The 18,970-nt window shown below is 36.4% G+C and overlaps 2 protein-coding genes across 3 annotated transcripts; one reads left to right on the top strand and one right to left on the bottom strand.

The window, feature by feature from the left end:
* Window positions 1–379: 379 nt before the first annotated feature.
* Window positions 380–5,347, top strand: LOC141711759 (putative F-box protein At4g22660). Of its 2 annotated transcripts, none has more exons than XM_074514433.1 (3): window positions 380–631; window positions 2,974–4,269; window positions 4,945–5,347. In XM_074514433.1, the coding sequence occupies exons 1-2, from the start codon at window positions 571–573 to the stop codon at window positions 4,254–4,256; spliced, it is 1,344 nt and encodes a 447-aa protein (XP_074370534.1). In that variant the 5' UTR covers window positions 380–570; the 3' UTR covers window positions 4,257–4,269; window positions 4,945–5,347. The 2 variants fall into 2 exon arrangements, with proteins under 2 accessions (XP_074370534.1, XP_074370536.1); XM_074514435.1 differs by having other exon boundaries at window positions 381–698; window positions 4,945–5,345.
* Window positions 5,348–9,865: 4,518 nt separating this feature from the next.
* On the bottom strand, window positions 9,866–17,698 carry LOC141713909 (cytochrome P450 72A397-like). Its single transcript, XM_074517472.1, has 6 exons — window positions 17,419–17,698; window positions 17,086–17,312; window positions 10,967–11,149; window positions 10,846–10,928; window positions 10,363–10,750; window positions 9,866–10,282 (listed from the first exon to the last, which is right to left on the bottom strand). The coding sequence occupies exons 1-6, from the start codon at window positions 17,696–17,698 to the stop codon at window positions 9,866–9,868; spliced, it is 1,578 nt and encodes a 525-aa protein (XP_074373573.1).
* Window positions 17,699–18,970: the final 1,272 nt, after the last annotated feature.

Here is an 18,970-nt window from a genome sequence, read left to right as displayed (position 1 = left end):
TATATGTCATGTCCTTTTGTATACGCAAAAGATAAGCTCAAACACCACACTAAATCTAAGTTGTGTACTTTAAATGTGAACACAAATACTAAATTTTTGTATTGTTTTGTGTGTGTATTGTTATTCATTTAAAATTTTGTATTATTTCGTTTAATGTTATTCATTCTGTGTACAAAATTGCCGAGTCTACCTAAAGGTACAAGTAATTATGCCTTGGACATTTGTTAATAAAAGACACAAGTGAGTGACAGTGACAGAAATACATAAATACATGCAATCTCACTACTTTACAGTACAATACACGTGGAAGTTATTTTAACAACACAATACACGTGGAAGCAAAAAAGTTGCATTATACAATAGTTATCTTTAATTGTAGTTCTATGCCATTCCCCAAATGAGTCCTCAAAATCTAATAATTTTGTCGTCCATACCCCCTTTAAGTAAAGAAAGGCGAAGGCAAATATTTTCAGTTTCCCATTAAGATTGTGATTGAGATTAGGTGTTTTGGACGATATCAAAGTAGTGGAGGAGCGAAAGCATTGTGATAATTAATAGCGGAGCAAAATTATGAAAAATGTGGTGGCTGAAAAGGAAACTGAGCAAGAAGGAGAGAGTTCCAAAAACGAAGGTATCTAAGAAAAATCTAGTTGCAATTTTGTTGCACGTTCCCTTCCTTTTTGCTAATTACTAACCAGGTGAGTTAATGTTCAATGTTCATTTTTTTAATTACTAATCAATTAGATTTGTGTTCTTTGTTTGGATCATAGATATTTATAGTTATATTGGTAGATCGAGTTATATATTTATCAAGATCTATGTGGTTATTACCTAGGAGATTATATAATTATTTAACTTGTATATCTTTCTCGTGCGTGTGTTTGTGCAAATTCAAACTTTGAGAAATTTGCTTTGCAAACGTAGGTAGTAGATTCAGATTTGGTGGCATATTTACAGACACACGTACATTTAGTGGCAGGGCAACATACTGATGAGGGTGTGTCATGGTGTTCATTGAAAATATATTTGCCTTCGTAAAATAATTATAGACATATATTAGTGAATAAATCAACCCAAACATACCATTGCATGAGAGGGAAGATTTACATTGTTCACCGGTATTTGTATGAAAGAAGATAAGAGAAGATAAACAAAAAAATAGCGAGTGAACTTTTTCTTGCGTGCTTTTTAGTTTGGTGTAAGAAAGGGAGAGAGAGTAATGAAAACAAAGGACATGTCGGGTTTATTCATCAATTTGTTGGAAAGGATGTTTGCAAATCACCCTATTTTAAGGAAGAAGGTTTTTTTTGAGAAAATTATAGGAATCCCAAAAAATTCATGTTAGGAACACGCTTCTGAAGAAAAATTCTGAAAATCCTCTTCCACTTTCTCTTCTTTTCTCTCTTTTTTCAAACTCCGGAGCACAGAGAGTATAGAAGTTATTTCCACAAATACCCCCAACTTGAATATTATGTTAGTACAAAATATGTACATATGTAATGCAACATAAAAAAATTGGAGCATAAAAGAAAGAATTAGTCTAACCATATACGAGTAACTTTAACAAATCGTAGAAATTATAATTTGAACATCAGTTATGTATTAATTACATGTGATTTTTCTATTTTTTTATTATTAATCTTTGAATTTTGTATTGTATTTATATTTACAACGTATGTATATTTATATTTGTCAGTTCGTTGTATTGTATTGAAATGTCATTTTATCACTTTGAGAATCTCCATCTAGCTCTTGACTAATAAATTAAGGACGGAGAACAAAGATGTTACTCTAACAAAGTAATAGCGGATATTAAGAGATTTTCTCTCTTCTCAAACTAAAGTGCCCAATTGCACTCCTAACTAAAGTTATATTATTTTTCAACTTTCTCAACTACACTCTCTTTCTCTCTTCACTTCCCTTTATACTCTTATGAATCTTAAATGTTTTAAATATTAAAAAATTAATTGAGGAGTCAATATGAAAAATGAACACATACTAAATCATTAAGTCAATAATTTATATTATTAATAAATAGTGAACTGAGAGTCTTTTGGAGGTGCTCTTATATGTTCTGTATCCAATTTAATAGTCATTCATATGTGACCTCTTATCTTCTTAGTTCCATTTTCTTTTTGCCTACTATTACTTTTTAACTTTTATCCAGTTATTGCATTAATTTGTTATTTTTGTTATATGCTAATTTTTTTGGTTGCAGTGTTCAATCATTTTTTGTTATTTATATGATTCTTGAATTTTTGCTTTTATTGTGCGTATATTGGCATATTTCTGAATAAAATTTATATCAATTTCTAGAGTAAATGGATTCCACTATGCAACTTAAATACTGAATTAAACTTGGTTGTTCAAAATTGACCCACACAAGTATATGATTTATATGAGTAACATGTCGCTCCTATTATGTTAAAAGTTTGTTTGATCTAGGGGATCCTTGAAGCTGTAGGTGAGAATTGAAGTAGTCCCATTTCTGCTGTTCGTCATAGAATTTACTAATTTATTACTTGTGAATGGAAAGTTAAAGTAGGTGTTTCAAAATTTGATGTACATTTTATCTATAATATACCAGCCCTTTACATCATTATCTCTGCAACACAGAAAAAGATCTCAATACTGTTCTTATGAAAATAAAGAAGGAAAAAAAACGCTGATTTGCTACAGAAATTTATGGCTAACCCAGAACAGGATGTTTGGAATCATAATTTGCTATTATTTAAAATACTACACACGTTTTCAGTAGAATGAGACATTTGTTTATGTGTTTGTTTGTTGTTGTAACTTTAAGGTCTTTGATTATCTTTAAACATTTGTTATAAGTTTCACCTCTTTCCAGAATATCCTTGTAGAGGAGCTTGTCCAAGAGAATTGTTTGTTGCTTCACAGGGAGATTTGCTAGCTTGTTTTGTGGATAAATAACAGTTTAACCAATTTCCTGTCAAATTGTTTTGTCCGCAGAGTTTGGCAGGTCTGGTGCATTAACTTCATCACCCACTGGTTTTTTTGATCTTCCTGAAGATATGTCGGACAAGATCTTATTGAAAATGTCTCTAATCAGCATCTTGAACTTTAAGACTGTGTGCCGTTCTTCACGAAATGTTGTGAGATCTTTTGTCTCATCATCATCTAATAGTCAGGTCCATCTAGTACCGTGGATTTTGCTTCCTAGAAAACTAGAAGATAAAAGGAGAATCGGCTTCTCTACCTATGATGATCAAATGGTGTTTATGCGCACTAATGCACCCCCTGAATTTTATGATGGTTTATGTTTGGGAACCTCTCACGGATGGCTGGTGATGTTGGATAAAGATATAGAGCCATATCTCTTCAACCCTTTTTCATTTGAAAAAATCACATTACCAGAAATTTTTACTTTTCCAAATATTCAGTGTCTTTTTGGATCAGTTGGGAGTGGCTACTATATACACTACTATGAAAATCCTTATAAACACAGGCGGCGGATTAAGTCTGTGCAGGAATTAAGGACTAAATTTGTTTCTAAAGCTGTAGTTTCAGCGAACCCTTCTCACAACAATGGGAACTTCTTTGTGTTGATGATATCTGCATGGCGCAAGACTGGAGCAATACTTGCCTTTTGTTATTCTGGTGATGATGTATGGATGCAGCTAGGTGACCATGATGAATCCTACTGTGATGTTATATGCCATGATGATATGTTTTATGCTTTGAACTATCCAGACGAGATTGAAATTTGGGATGTCCATAATGGTTATCCTACAAAAAGAACAAGTATTGTTGCCAAGTACCCTCAGAAAGTTTTTGATACCAAGCGTTCTTTAAAATTCCGTGATTGTGATACAACCCGCAGTTACTTGGTGGAAGTGTCAGGGGATCTATTTCTTGTTGTGAGGTTTATTGGGGGGCTCGTCCGTAGTCATGAAACAAGTAAATTTGAATTGAGACATGAGACACTTTGTTTCCAAGTGTATAAGCTTGACACTAGTATAAAAAAGTGGGAAGAGGTGGAATCATTAGGTGATCTAGTGTATTTTGTAGGTGGAAATCAATCCAAGTCTCTTTTGGTCCCAGATAATTCAGCATACAAAGCAAATTCAATTTACTTTACGGATGATTATTGGGATATGATGTATTGGCGTAAAAATCATTATGATATTGGAGTCTATCACATGGAAGATAAAAGTATCGAGAAAACTCTTCGGTTTGATTGGCAGAATGAACCACCGCCTTTCTGGATTGACCCGGAATCTTTAGTACATTGATGATACAGAGCAGGTATGGCTACAATGTAATCTCCCTCTGCATTTTGTAAGGATGTATGAGCCAAATTCTCCCTTTTGTAAGGATGTATGAGCCAAATTCTCCCTTTTCAATTGAACTTTTCGACAACGTCAAATTTTCTTTCATTTCTCTACATAATACTAGATTATGAAGTTTATGAAATTACTTTAGGAAATCTTATCCTTCTGTAATTTTGAAGTTTTAAACTATTAGGATATCTGCATAAAATTTGTATATCTGATTTCTGGGAAAAAAATTATGTTTCCTGGATCTCTTTAACTATCAAAGACATATTCAAGCAAAGCAAATGACCTGTTTTTTTTTCTCAGAAACACGTCTAATTTAGTTGGCTATTGCTTGAAGTTATTTTATTAATATAACATTCTTTTCTATATGTGAGATCATTTTTGTAACTAGCTTCCGGGTCCATGCAAGTGCGGAGGTTTATTAGCCTTTTTCTTTTGAGATGAAGCTATATTATTTAGTTCTTGATTCCAGGTAAAAGAAAACGTTCTCAACTTACAGAACAGCCAATTTTGTAATGATGGAGTCTAAATTGAATCGGTTGCTCGTCTTCTCAATTTACTCTCATTGAGGATTTTCAAGCACATGCCACATTTTGCTTGTAGTTTCCAATTTGCTGGACTGACGTCTACTTCTCATTTGCAGGTCTGGGAAAAGATTGATGTGTCTCACTATGATACTGCAAGTAGTTATGATGTACTGAATGCAGCAATGGCGCGGTATTATGGAGTTGGTCAATGGCTAGATGTTTCATATCTTACAGAATCTTCTGGACAAGCTCACTGCAACACACCCTTGTTCGAGGATTTGCTTTGATTGTACTACTGCTTTATTTGGTCTGAAGTCTAGAGATTGGTTATCAATGTTTTTATTAGTTAAAATGTTGTCATTCTAATAAATAAATTCTGGATGTGTATGTGTGCTTTTGGAGAATAAGGCCCATTTGGCTGTTTGGGCACTTAGAAACGAGCTTCTTACATGCAATTTTATAATAAACCAAAGTGGATGTTTGATTCAGTGGTTTGCTTGTTTATTGATGGGACAAGTGAGGGACAGTATATAAGTCTTGCTATTTTTCCTAATCAGAATCCTGGTCTGTTTCAGTGATATAGTTGTAAATGAATGGTTGCGGAAGCAGAAACTGAATCCTTCAGTTGCTGGAGATGTTCTGTTCCTATGAGCTTTTTAGCCTTATTTCTTATTTCAGTTTTTCCTGTGGTATGCTTGTGGGCATACACTAAGCACAAACTTCTATAATTTTAATTATTTTGATTGGCCAACACTTCTTATTAATGGTGGACCTCCTGCGTTTACAACAAATACACCAACCAAATCACTCAAATTTTTATAAGTTGTAGTACTTAACATGTAACATGTGTCCATGGGCACACACCACACAAACTTTTCTTATTTTAGGATAAAGAAGGTTAAATGTAACTTAAATTTCTATTTGCCAGATACATCTGTGCACAAAATAATTTTTGTTTTTTCTTATAAAAATTTAAATGTTATTCTTTTTGAAAGAAATAATTTGTGGAGTTGTTATGGATAAAAAAATAGGGTGTATTTAAAACTGTGTTTATTACTAGGGTTCGTGAGCTTCAAGACTCTATTTGACTACTTTCGTGTCTCATGACTCAATCTGCCTTCACAATATGTCTACGTACCTTGCTGTGTGCTAAGGATCAAGTCAAAAACGTAGTTCTGATTTGTGGGGTGAGACCCCTTATAGGCATGATATGCCGAATTGGATTAGGGTTAGGAGACTTGGCGGGCAAGTCTCAGATTTAGAATAGATTTTGGAGTCCTAGAATGTAGGAGATTGATCCCTTATATGAGGTTTCTTGGAGGCCAATCTCCAAGAAATTATACCCTTATTTGGAACTTCTACTAATTACGAAATTAATTAATATTCAGGGTTTTTAACCTTTTTAAATGAGTTTTATTTGCAACCCAAACAAGGTTTTAATTAATGCCACATTAATTATATAATCAGGATTTATTTTATCATCTATCATTTGACCCCCAACTTCTAGGAAATCGTATAGGATTTAGTAGAAGTTAAGCTTTTATTCCCTTGCAAGGTATCGCTTTTAACGTAAAGTGTGGAGCGACCTATACATTTACAACGATTTGCCTTATCTGAGGCTTCATGAAATTTTCTGGAATTTTCTTAATTTTCCATGCTCATTTTTTCACCTTATTCTTATTTTTTAGGAATTTTCTGGTATTTTTCCTTAATTTTCAGGATTTTTCCTTAATTTTCAGGATTTTTCCTTAATTTTTCAGAATTTTTTCTTAATTTTCTGGATTTTTCCTTAATTTTTTAAAAAAAATTCAAAAAAAAATTTATGCTAATTTCGACCAGGAATCTATATTTGGTAAGATCCTGGTCGAATTATGCTCTCATTTCTTCTACTCGTGAACTTTTCGGTCATAATGAATTTCTATCAGAATCCTGGCCGAATTTCGGTCAGGATTTTCCTTGGTCTAAATTCCTGACCGAGTTATGCTCTCATTATTCCAGGTCGTGAATTTTTCGACCACGATATAATTCGACCAGAATTTCGGTCAGGATTTTTCTTTAACTTACTTCCTGACCGAATTATGTTCCCTTTATTCCTGGTCGTGAGTTTTTCGACCATGATGGAATTCGACCTGGATGGAATTCGACCAGGATCCTGACCGAATTTTGGTCAGGATTTACACCTTGACTCAATTACTGACCGAATTAAGTACCTATAATTACTGGTCGTGGGTTTTTCGACCAGGAGGTTTTTCGACCAGAATTCTGATCATATTTTGGTCGAATTTGATCAAGATTCATTCGACTAGAATTGAACTTCAACCCCAATTGGGCTCTTTTGTGGGCCTCTTTTTGGGCCTATTACCTTTTGTTAAATTGGGCATTCTTTCTAGAATTCTCCAACCGGGCCATTAAACTGGGCTTTTGACGGGGTCTGTCAACTCGACCCCCTTTCTTTTTATTTTTCTTGACTTCTCCAGAATGTTCTGAAGTTTTCCAAATTACTATTTTATTTATCTTCTATTTATTTTTTATTCCTCAAGAATATCCTAGAAGCTTTTGAAATTGGGCCCAGGCTTTTGGGTTGGGCTTTTGACCGGCTATAACCGGTTAACATTCTCCTTCTATCGGCCCAATGACCGGCTAGAAGTGCTATATATGTGTGGGGGGTGAAGTGAGATCACTTCACACTTCACTTTCACATTTTCAAATCTTCCTTCTCATTTTTCCTCTCCTAACCCCTAAAGTTTTTTCCGGCGGTCAGCTAATTTTTCCGGTCATGATTTCTGGGTCTATGCTTGAAGATCAATTGAATCTTCACCTTCTTCATCCAATTTCTAGTTACAAGCATTCATCTCATCTCCATCAATGGTGGATAAGAGTGTAGAGATGGCTACAAAAATTGCCTCAACTTTTAAAAGAGGTAACGAAATTCAAGTTCGTTCATCTTATATATCTTTGTTAGATATGATCAATGCTTTGGGAGACAAATACCCATCCGATGCTCACTTGGATTCTTCGATGACTGCAACAAATGGTATAATGTAGATGGCATTAAACATCTTAACACAACTTATAATGTTCGTCCTCCTCTTAGGATAGTTCCTGTTGACGGTGGTGATCGTACATGCCATTGGAAAAGCGATACTCTTTTTATTTATACAGATTCCCTTACCGCGGGGCTTAGGTTTCCCTTTCACAAGTTTATTCCTAGGTTGTTAGCTGACTTACAAATTAACCCTTGTCAGCTTCTACCTAAAGCTTGGAGGAATGTCCTATGTTTTATGGGTCTTTGTCTTCGGCACGGTTTCCCCTTTCTGTAGCTGTTTTTAAAAAAATCTTTCAGTGCTATAACAGTGCCCAGCCTCTTGTGGTTGGGTTTACATCAAACAGAGACCCAAATGTCCTCAAATTTTCAACAGTGCCTCCATCCCTGATAACAACCGGCATTGGAGGGACACTTTTGTTGGGTTGAGATGGGAGAACGGTGATTGGGCACACTCTTTAGCTCTTCCTTTGGTAAAGTTAGTGATGATAGCCCCAAAACCCTTCGCCTATCAGATGAGGAAAATCTTATATATAGAAATCTTATAAAAGATGAGGGCAAGACCGCAAGTTGGACTTTGTTGGAAGAGTTTCCCTGATTCATGTTGGACTTTCTTAAGTCATATTTTATGGTATTTCTCATACTCTTTATTTCCGTTTTCCCTTTTTTATATGTTATTAACATAACTTATTCTTTTTTTTTCTGCTTTCTTTTCAGCGGCTCAGGAAATAAACAACACCATTGTGTCGGTCGTTGAGGAAACGGGCAGGATGAAGAAAGCCCGGCTTGCAGGGCTTGACACTCGTGGGAAGGCTACTGAGCCCAGCTTCCTAGGGAAGCATAAAGAACCTGTGGTGGAGGCCTCCTCAGCTGGAACTGAGTCCACAGCCATTCCCGCTCCTCCCTCTACGGGCTCATTTCAACCTCTGTGGGGATTTCGTCAAGGGGACACCGTTGTTAGATCCACGAAGCATGCTTGAGATTGGTCCTACCATTCTATTACTCCTAAGGACTTCACGGATGTTGTGGGTGGTCAGGACCTAGAGTGGGTTAAGCTCATGGGAGCCCAATCCATTGCTTCAGTATGAATTTTTCAAAATTTATTTTAATCTCCTTTTTTTAAGGACTATTTCTGCCTTGTCTCGTGATTGTTTTCGTTTCAGAACAATGTTCAATTCCAGGCAGCTATTCGTCATGATGAATCTTAGAAGAAGGCTTCAGAGATATCCAACAGGGCCTTAAGGAAGCAGAAAGTCAAACACACTGCTCTGGAGATGAAAATGAAGCACAAGGAAGAGGAACTCTCCGAGGCCAACGTGGAGTTGGTGAAGCTTAAAGCTATGAAGGACAAGATTATTGATGCATATTTGGATACAGATGAGTTTACTCAGTCTATGAGGGTCATAGATGACATGGTGTTTCCAGAGTTCTTTAGGACTGGTTGAGGATCGACCCTTGAGACTGTAAATGAAGCTTGCCCGGATATTAACCCCGTAGACTATCCTTGTCTAGACGATGAGCCCCTCCTTCAGAGGTTCCGTGCTCTTGTGGTGGTCTCCGAGGATGTCCCTCGCACCGAGCTCCTTCCTCCTCCTGTTTCATCTTCCAGGGCTGCTTTAGAGGAGTCCAGCTCTTCTTCCGGTGAGACCGACACTAAAGGGACAACCGGAGAGAGTGAGGGAGAGGATGGCATGCATGTTGAGGGTTCTCCACCTCACTGATATTTTTATTAAGCACTGCGCAACTGTTTATTTATTTGGAACTCGTGCTTTTATGTATTAAACTATTTATTGTCCTTCTTTTTATGCACTGAACTACTAAATTTATCTTCCTTTATGCAGTTTTATTTGCCCATCACATTTAGAAACTTAATGCCACAACTGAAAACTTCATAAATTTCATAAATCCTTGGGATCCATCCCTTACATAGATTTTTGTAAATTAAACTCAAAATAAAAATCCTAAGGAGCCAAAGGTCATGGTTTCTGTGAACCTTATTGTAAATTATCCCCATATTGTGGTTGAAGAGTTATCAGAGTAGCTGGGGCATGGGTATATGAGGCCGAAAGCTCAAACGAGAAGTGTTGTAAAATGGTAGCAAGAGCTAGTTTGGTTTCTAGCATTGCAAAGTCATGTCCTAAACATAATCTCGGTCCCCATCTGAATGGAAAATAGGCTGCCTGAATACTTTTTGTTGCTTTAGACACTCCTTGTGCAAATCTTTCCGTATCAAACTCTTTTGCATCCTCTCCCCATAGATTTTGGTCATAATGAAGGAGCAAAAGTGGCACAGCTACTTCCATTCCAGCAGGTAATTTAAGTCCTCCTAGGGTAGTATCCTCGTATACCTTTCGATTCAGTGTATGTGCAGGTGGATATAATCTTAAAACCTCGTGCAAAATCATAGTAACCTACATAAATTTAACTTACAGTTAACATCTGATCAATATTTATTATTTTGTGCATATGCATGTGTACACAAGAACTATACGATTTTGAGGTGGTTAAGATTGTCAAAATCAGGTTTGCCATGATTCCCCAACACCTGAAGAACTTCTTCTCTGGCACGAATTTGCCAGTTGGGGTGAACAACAAGTAAAATTATGGTCCAGACAAGGATATTTGAGGTAGTTTCTTGGCCAGCAAAGTAGAAAAACTTGCATTCACCAATTACATCGTCCAAGCTCATTCCAACATTTCTCGATCCATTTTGAAGTTGATCACTGGAAATGGATTCCAACAATATCCCTAGCAAGTCATCACTACTACTTTCTCTTGCCTGCATTGCCTTGGTCTTTTTGCTAATAATATTTTTTAAGGATGATTGTATCATTTCATTTAGCTCCTTCATCTTTCTATTGTTCTTGGTTGGCAGAAATCTACAGATATTTATAAACAGTTACTATGTAAACGTGGAAAAGGACATGAGGAAAAAAAATGCTTCATTCATATATTATAACCAAATGAGTAGTACCTCCATCCAGAAATGTACACTGACTGCAGAGACTTCATTACAAGCTCAATTTGTTGGCGTTGAATCTCAAATACCCTGCTTCCCTCCTTATAGCTACTTCCAATGATGTGCGTGAAATCACATCGCTTGTTAATTTATGACCCTCCTTATAGCTACTTCCAAATGATGTGCACAAAATCACATCGCTTGTTAATGTATGAAGATACGGTGCAATGTCCAATTCGCACCACCCATTTTTCTCTACCTTCTCCTCCCATTTGCTCACCAGTTCTGTGCAACTAATATACATTACTGGTAGCATTAGCTGCATCAAAATCAGGAAAATTAGCGTCTCAGTGTATTTTAATGTACAACAGTAGGGGTATCAAAAATTTCCAGGACTGGAAATTTAATATATAATAACTTCTACTATTTTCTAAGAGCAAGTTCAAGAGTGTCCTAGTAGTTGCCTTATAAATATTATAAAATAGAGTGTCCTAGTAATTTATGACATTATTTGTATACATGAACTCCAACCTTTAACTTGTGAAGATGAAAAGCTGGGGTAAGAAGTTTCTTGTGTTGAGCCCACTGGTCCCTGTCTATGCTTGCCAGACTATGAGAAAACATTCACACGATTGGAATTTGCTTAATCTTCTTGAATATGTTATTTTTGTTCATCACTTCTTTAATGAGCTCAGGATCTGTGATGAGCAACCTTGGAGCCGGCCCAAACCACATGAAACTATTTTTACCTGCAAGTTGTTAGAAATCAAACTCTCCATCAGGATATTAAATGAATTAAACAAAGCAATTGAAAATTATAAGTTAGAGAAATGGCAGCTGTACATGGGAGAAATAAAAGATGGTTGTGCATGAGAAAAAAAGAAAATACAGCAGTTTTTCATGGTCAATAATAACAAGCTACAGGTCTTGGAATCATGTCTAAAAAATTAGGTAGGCTATTAACCTCAAGAAGATGTTATCCAGAAGGCTTGGTCAAAGAAAGAAACAGTATATCCTGAAATTAAGGTGGGGACTGCAGAAAAATAAGAACAGCTTGAAAGGTGACAGTTGTTTTTGGTAGGCTGCATGGGAAAACATATAGCAACATATGTAAGCGATAACATAAGCATTTTAGAGCCTATAAATAGCAGTCCTACCAGTATCAGTAAAAAAACACAAAAGTGAAATATTTGTAAGGAAAAAGAGCAGAAGCTCCGTGTCTTGTAAAGGGTTGTATCCTGTATTATAAAATAGAGTCCTTGTGTTCCTATTAAGTAGAATAAAAGTATTGTTGAGTTTATTTTAAGTAATATCTTATTCTAAAGCTCATTACGTTTCCATAAAGTGGCATCAGAGCTAAGGTTCCGTTCGTGAAAAATGACAACGATGGTGCAACCAAATATTCCAAAATTGACGAGTACAAATTACGGGACCTGGAGTATTCAAATGAAGGTATTACTCGGTTTCTACGATAATTGGGATATTGTCGAAAGCGGGTATGACGAGCCCACAGATTCAGCCGCTTAAGTAGCCCTGTCAAATGCTGAGAAGATGATTTTGAAAGAGACCCGGAAAAAAGATAAAAAGGCGTTATATACAATTATTCAAGGAGTTGACGAATCAACCTTTGAAAAAATTTCAAATACAAAAACGGCGAAAGACGCGTGGGAGATTCTGCAGAAATCGTTCCAGGGTGTCGAGAAAGTTAAAAAGGTTCGGCTCCAAGTACTACGTGGGGAGTTCGAAAATTTGAAGATGAAGAGTTCCGAAAATATTGGTGAATTTGTTACGCGTTTGAAAACGGTGACAAATGAGATGAAAAGAAATGGGGAAAGTCTCGATGATGTTCGGGTCATGGAAAAATTACTCCTTTCGTTGATGAGGAAATTTGTTTACGTTGTTACTTCTATCGAGGAGTCAAAGGACTTGTCCACAATTTCCATTGATGAGCTCGTAGGTTCACTTCAAGCTCACGAGCAGCGGATGAACCAGTATGATGATGCAAGCCAGTTGGAAAAGGCGTTGCAAAGTAAGGTGTCCATTGGTGACAGTTCTGGCAGTAGCAGTTCTGCACGTGGCGGAGCTGGCTTTAGAGGTGGCTACCGAGGTGGACAAGGACGTGGAAGATAATCTTTCAATAGAGGCCAGAATTTCGAAGGTTTTCAATCATCTGGTCGTGGTCAAAATTTTAGAGGCCGAGGAAGAGGTGGATTTCAACGAGGTGACAAATCTCAATTTCAATTTTATAATTGTAATAAATTTGGTCACTTCAGTTATGAGTGTAAAGCACCAAAAGTGGAAGAAAGAAGTCACTTTGCTGCAGCAAAAGAAGATAAAGATATTGGTTCTGCTATATTTCTCACTTATAAAGGAGACGAGGAGAACAAGAAAAATATTTGGTATCTTAACTCAGGAGCCAGCAATCACATGACTGGTCATAAAGATTTATTTACGGAGATAGATGAGACCATCTCTGAAGAAGTTACTTTTGGTGACTCGTCAAAAATTCCGGTCAAAGGAAAAGGTACAATTACGATTATGTCAAAGAATGATGAGAAAAAGTATATAAATGATGTTTATTATATACCTTCTCGTTGGAAAATCATGGAAATTTGTGTGAAGCGTGTGTCAAGGGGAAGCAACATAGACAAAGTTTTCCCGTTGGAAAATCATGGAGAGCTAGGAGGCCATTGGAGATAGTTCACACAGACATGGCTGGTCCATTTGATATTCCATCACTTGGAGGTAATAGGTATTACCTAACTTTTATTGATGATTTTAGCAGAAAAAGTTGGGTATATATCATCAAAGAAAAATCAGAGGCTCTTGATAAATTCAAGGAGTTCAAAGCACTTACAGAAAAGCAAAGTGGTCAGTATCTGAAGACACTCAGATCAGATAGAGGAGGAGAGTATACTTCCAACTTGTTCAGAAGTTTTTGCAGAGCACATGGCATCAATCATCAGTTGACAACAACATATACTCCTCAACAAAATGGCTTTACAGAAATGAAGAACCGCACAATTCTTGACATGGCAAGGAGTATGGTAAAAGCAAAACACTTGCCAAGAACTTTCTGGGCGGAAGCTATTCAATGTGCAGTTTATTTATTGAATCATTGTCCAACAAAAAGTGTCAGAAATAAAACTCCGAATGAAGCATGGAGTGGTAGTAAACCATCAGTTGGGCATCTCATAATTTTTGGATGTATTGCTTATGCCCATATTCCCGATCAGAAAAGAAAGAAGCTAGATGACAAAGGCAAAAAGTGTATTTTTACCGGATATGACAAAAGGAGCAAGGCGTACAGGCTCTATAATCCCTTTACAAAGAAATTAATCATTTCTCGAGATGTTGAGTTTGATGAATCAGATTATTGGAGATGGAGCGAGGAAGAAAGAAAAGTTGCAGGTTTATTTTTCAACGATGATGATGATGATGATGGCAATGACGGCCCCAATATAGAAGATGGTGGAGATGATGATCCAACTCCTCCACAAAGTCTGAATCAACAAACTACCGTATCAACACCATCAGATTCAAGTGGAAGCAGAAGTTCAGGGGGAGCAACTAGAAAAATGCGGAGTCTGGATGATATCTACGAAGCTACAAGTCCGGTACAAACAACCTTTGATTATTCATTATTTTGTTTAATGGCTGAATGTGATCCAGTTACATTCGAGGAAGCTTCTGAAGAAAGCAAATGGAACAAAGCCATGGATGAAGAAATTGGCGCAATCAAGAAGAATGATACATGGGAGCTCACAGATCTTCCAGAAGGACACAAAGCAATTGGTGTCAAATGGGTCTACAAGACCAAGACGAATCAGGATGGAGAAGTGGAGAAATACAAGGCGAGGCTAGTGGCTAAAGGCTACAAGCAGCGATATGGCATTGACTATGATGAGGTGTTTGCTCCAGTTGCACGAGTTGACACCATCAGACTTCTTACAGCAATTCCCGCTCAAAATTAATGGAAGATTTTTCAGATGACGTGAAGTCAGCATTCCTAAACGGTTATCTTGAAGAAGAATTCTATATTGAGCAGCCTCCCAGATATGTTCAGAAAGGCCGGGAAAACAAAGTCTACAGACTGAAGAAAGCCTTATATGGTTTGAAGCAAGCTCCACGAGCATGGAATACAAGGGTTGATGAATATTTTCAGAGAAATGGTTTCGTGAAGTGTCCATACGAGCATGCCCTCTACACGAAAACAAATTCAGGGGGAGATATTATGATCGTTTGCTTATACGTGGACGACATGATTTTTTACTGGAAACAATCCTGGTATGTTTGATGATTTTAAGAAAGTTATGACTAATGAATTTGAGATGACAGATATTGGTCAAATGTCATACTTTCTTGGAGTCGAGGTGAAGCAAAACAAAGATGGGATTTTTATGTCGCAGAAAAAATATGCGGAGCAGATTTTAAAGAAGTTCAGAATGGAGGAATGCAAGCCAATAAGCACACCAACAGAACCGAGCATAAAGCTCAGAGTTGATTGAACAAGGGAGTCAGTAAATCCGACATTGTTCAAAAGTTTGGTTGGAAGTCTGAGGTACCTAACTTTTACTCGTCCAGATATTATGTATGCAGTTGGATTGGTTAGTAGGTACATGGAGAAACCGAAGCAAGATCACTTAATGGCAGCTAAAAGAATTTTGAGATACATTAAAGGTACACTTGGTCATGGATTATTTTATTCTCATTCTCAAAATGTAAAATTAGTTGGCTACTCAGATAGTGATTATGGTGGTGATTTGGATGACGGGAAAAGCACTTCTGGATATGCTTTTCATATTGGTTCAGCGATATTTTCGTGGTCTTTAAAGAAGCAACAAACAGTTGCTCTCTCAACATGTGAGGCAGAATACATCGCAGCAGCAGCATGCGCATGTCAGGCTATGTGGCTAGGCTACGTATTGGGCGAGTTAAATTTTGCAGTGGAAGTTCCAGTTAAAAATTTACGTGGATAATAAATCCGCTATTTCTCTCGCGAAAAATCCAGTGTCACACAGTCGCAGCAAGCACATCAATATTAAGTATCATTTTCTTCGCGAACAAGTGAATGAGAAAATTGTGGAGTTGGTGCACTGTAGGACTGAAGAAAATTTAGCGGATATTTTCACAAAACCATTGAAGCCGGATGTGTTTTACAAAATAAAAAATAAGCTCGGAATGCAAAGTTGAGTTTGAAGGGGAGTGTTAGAAATCAAACTCTCCATCAGGATATTAAATGAATAAAACAAAGTAATTGAAAATTATAAGTTAGAGAAATGGCAGCTGTACATGGGAGAAATAAAAGATGGTTGTGCATGAGAAAAGAAGAAAATACAGTAGTTTTTCATGGTCAATAATAACAAGCTACAGGTCTTGGAATCATGTCCAAAAAATAAGGTAGGCTATTAACCTCAAGAAGATGTTATCCAGAAGGCTTGGTCAAAGAAAGAAATAGTAACTCCTGAAATTAAGGTGGGCACTGCAAAAAAATAAGAACAGCTTGAAAGGTGACAGTTGTTTTTGGTAGGCTGTATGGGAAAATATATAGCAATATATGTAAGCGATGACATAAGCATTTTAGAGCCTATAAATAGCAGTCCTACCAGTATTAGTAAAAAAGCACAAAAAGTGAAATATTTGTAATGAAAAAGAGCAGAAGCTCCGTGTCTTGTAAAGGGCTGTAGCCTGTATTATAAAATAGAGTCCTTGTGTTCCTATTAAGTAGAATAAAAGTATTGTTGAGTTTATTTTAAGTAATATTTTATTCTAAAGCTCATTACGTTTCCATCACAAATAATGTAGACAAGACTCGTAAGGTACATAACGCAAATAATTCGTTCATTTGTTTATATGAATACAAGTAATTAAGTGAACTTTATCTATTTAGTCAGCCTTATTAAATTGAAGTTATGTTCGTTTTTTGTAAAGTCGGATACTGAATCATGGTTGCAGCCCTGCAGAAAAAGAAATGAAAATTTAATCTTAGTGGATGTTAGTGTTACCATATTTCTCGACCGTGTGATGGATGAACGGGCTTGCCCGTGCAACAGCATCATCGGATAGATTAATAGGCTTTGAAAGAGCATTCTTAACCAGAGCTGAGCTTTCTTTGGAATCTCCATACAAGAAGTGATAAGAGTTTCCATTAAGGCCTTGTTGTCTTAAGCACTTCTCCATCTTCTGCGGTTTCACCCATACCCAATTCAAGACTCTCCATGCCCATTCTACAAACAAAGCTAAAGCTAAACTCACTGCAATATTTTTCAACTTGTGAAGATGAAAAGCTGGGGCAAGAAGTTTCTTGTATTGAGCCCACTGGTCCCCGTATATGCTTGCCAAACCATGAGAAAACATTCTCACGATTGGATTTTGCTTAATCTTCTTGAATATGTTATTTTTGTTCATCACTTCTTTAATGAGCTCAGGATCTGTGACGAGCAACCTTGGAGCCGGCCCAAACCACATAAAACTATTTTTCCCTGCAAGTAATGTAAACTTTATTTGTTTATAGTTGGATCTTGAATCATGGTTGCAGCCCTACAGAAATAAGAAAGAAGATTTAAGCCTAATGAATGTTAGTGTTACCATATTTCTCAACAGTGTGATGGATGAACGGGATTGCACGTGCGACAGCATCATCAGAGAGATTGATAGGCTTCAAAAGAGCATTTTTTACCATTTCTGAGTTTTCTTTGTTATCACCGGACAAGAAGCGATAAGAGTTTCCATGAAACCCTTGTTGTCTTAAGCACTTCTCCATCTTCCGCGGTTTCACCCATACCCAATTCAAGACCCTCCATGTCCATCCCACAAACAAAGCTAAAATTAAACTCACAACAATATTTTTCAACCCTATTGTATCCATTACTAGCTAGTTTGTAATTAAATTATAAGTAGTTGTTATGTTAAAGTAAGGATTAAATAAGCATCAAGATTATAAGTAGACAAAATATAAGTAGTTACATGGCGGGACTGCAAGAACAATTTATATATTTGTAAGCAACTCAATGTGGTCATAACTGACGCCCTGAAACTAATTTTTCAATCTAGAATTAAGTAGACACATGTGTTCTTCATCACATGTTTGCTTTCTCTTAGGTTGTTGACTTATATTTCTCAAAAGAAAATTCAGCTTTCCTAATTCAACTGCTCCTTTGATTAGTTTCTTTTAGAAATCAATAAACAAAGACGAAGAATAAAAGTCATCACTGGTCTTAAATCTATTACTGTATCATTCTTTTTATGCATCGGATAAATAGAGAAGGTACTATGAGTGGTTCAGAATAAGCTTTGAAATCTTATCTTAACTTAGATTATTTCTGATTGTTCTACCTATAACATGAATAATGTTCTTCCACTTGTTTTGGGTTATATGGTTGAGTTATATAAAAATGTCAAGTTATCGGCTCTCCTTGTCATCTCAAGTAGTTAGAAGCATAACTTAATTCAGGCATATATAGTATTCAGCAAACACAACGAGTTAAAGACTCTCCAAATATCAAGCGGTATACAGACAACTAGCTATACAACAACACAAATAGAAATATAGAAATAAAACACAGCATTCAAATAATTAAAAATCTTTAGCAGAAAATTGATTACAATTCTGAGTCAAGAAACAATGGGTAAAAGTTAGGTAGGCCTCGCTTCTTTCAACTTACTAATAATCTGAAAGCTTGATATGATTATTGAGCTTGATCTGGCCAAACAGACGGAAATACTGTGAACAACGATCTCCCCCCCCCCCCAAGCAGAGGGTAAATCATGAGCATGTTCTGTTCTGACTTAATTATTACTGACTTAGCAATACATATCCTATAAGCTCATCAAGATCACTATAGTACCGTCCTTTTCCATCATTGCCCCAAACATTTTAGTCATGGTGAAGGAGCAAGATTATTGATATTACTATTGTGCCTACTTACAGTTTTAAGGTAAGTAAGATTGTCCAGACAAGGAGATCTAAGGTTGTTTCTTCGCCAGTAAAACTTGCATTCACTTTATCACATCGTCCAGGCCCATTCCAACATTTCTTGATCAATTTTGAAGTTGCTTACTGGCATTTGATTTCAGTTGATATCTCAACCAAGTCATCCCTATTACTTTAGCTCATACTAAAATCACTACAATGCTTTCT

The sequence above is a fragment of the Apium graveolens genome, chromosome 3 (assembly GCF_009905375.1).
Source record: "Apium graveolens cultivar Ventura chromosome 3, ASM990537v1, whole genome shotgun sequence".
Taxonomy (NCBI): domain Eukaryota; kingdom Viridiplantae; phylum Streptophyta; class Magnoliopsida; order Apiales; family Apiaceae; genus Apium; species Apium graveolens.
This window is presented reverse-complemented; position numbering and strand designations above follow the sequence as displayed.

Bases quoted from the DNA above. Each gene is read 5' to 3' on its own strand.
- LOC141711759 (XM_074514433.1), top strand. From the start codon at position 571: ATGAAAAATGTGGTGGCTGAAAAGGAAACTGAGCAAGAAGGAGAGAGT. The intron at 632-2,973 runs GTATCTAAGAAA...TTTTGTCCGCAG, and splicing joins AGAGAGTTCCAAAAACGAAG to AGTTTGGCAGGTCTGGTGCA.
- LOC141713909 (XM_074517472.1), bottom strand. From the start codon at position 17,698: ATGGATACAATAGGGTTGAAAAATATTGTTGTGAGTTTAATTTTAGCT. The intron at 11,150-17,085 runs GTGAGTTTAGCT...ATTTTGATGCAG, and splicing joins ACAAGTTGAAAAATATTGCA to CTAATGCTACCAGTAATGTA. The intron at 10,929-10,966 runs GTGATTTCACGC...AGCTATAAGGAG, and splicing joins GTCATAAATTAACAAGCGAT to GGAAGCAGGGTATTTGAGAT.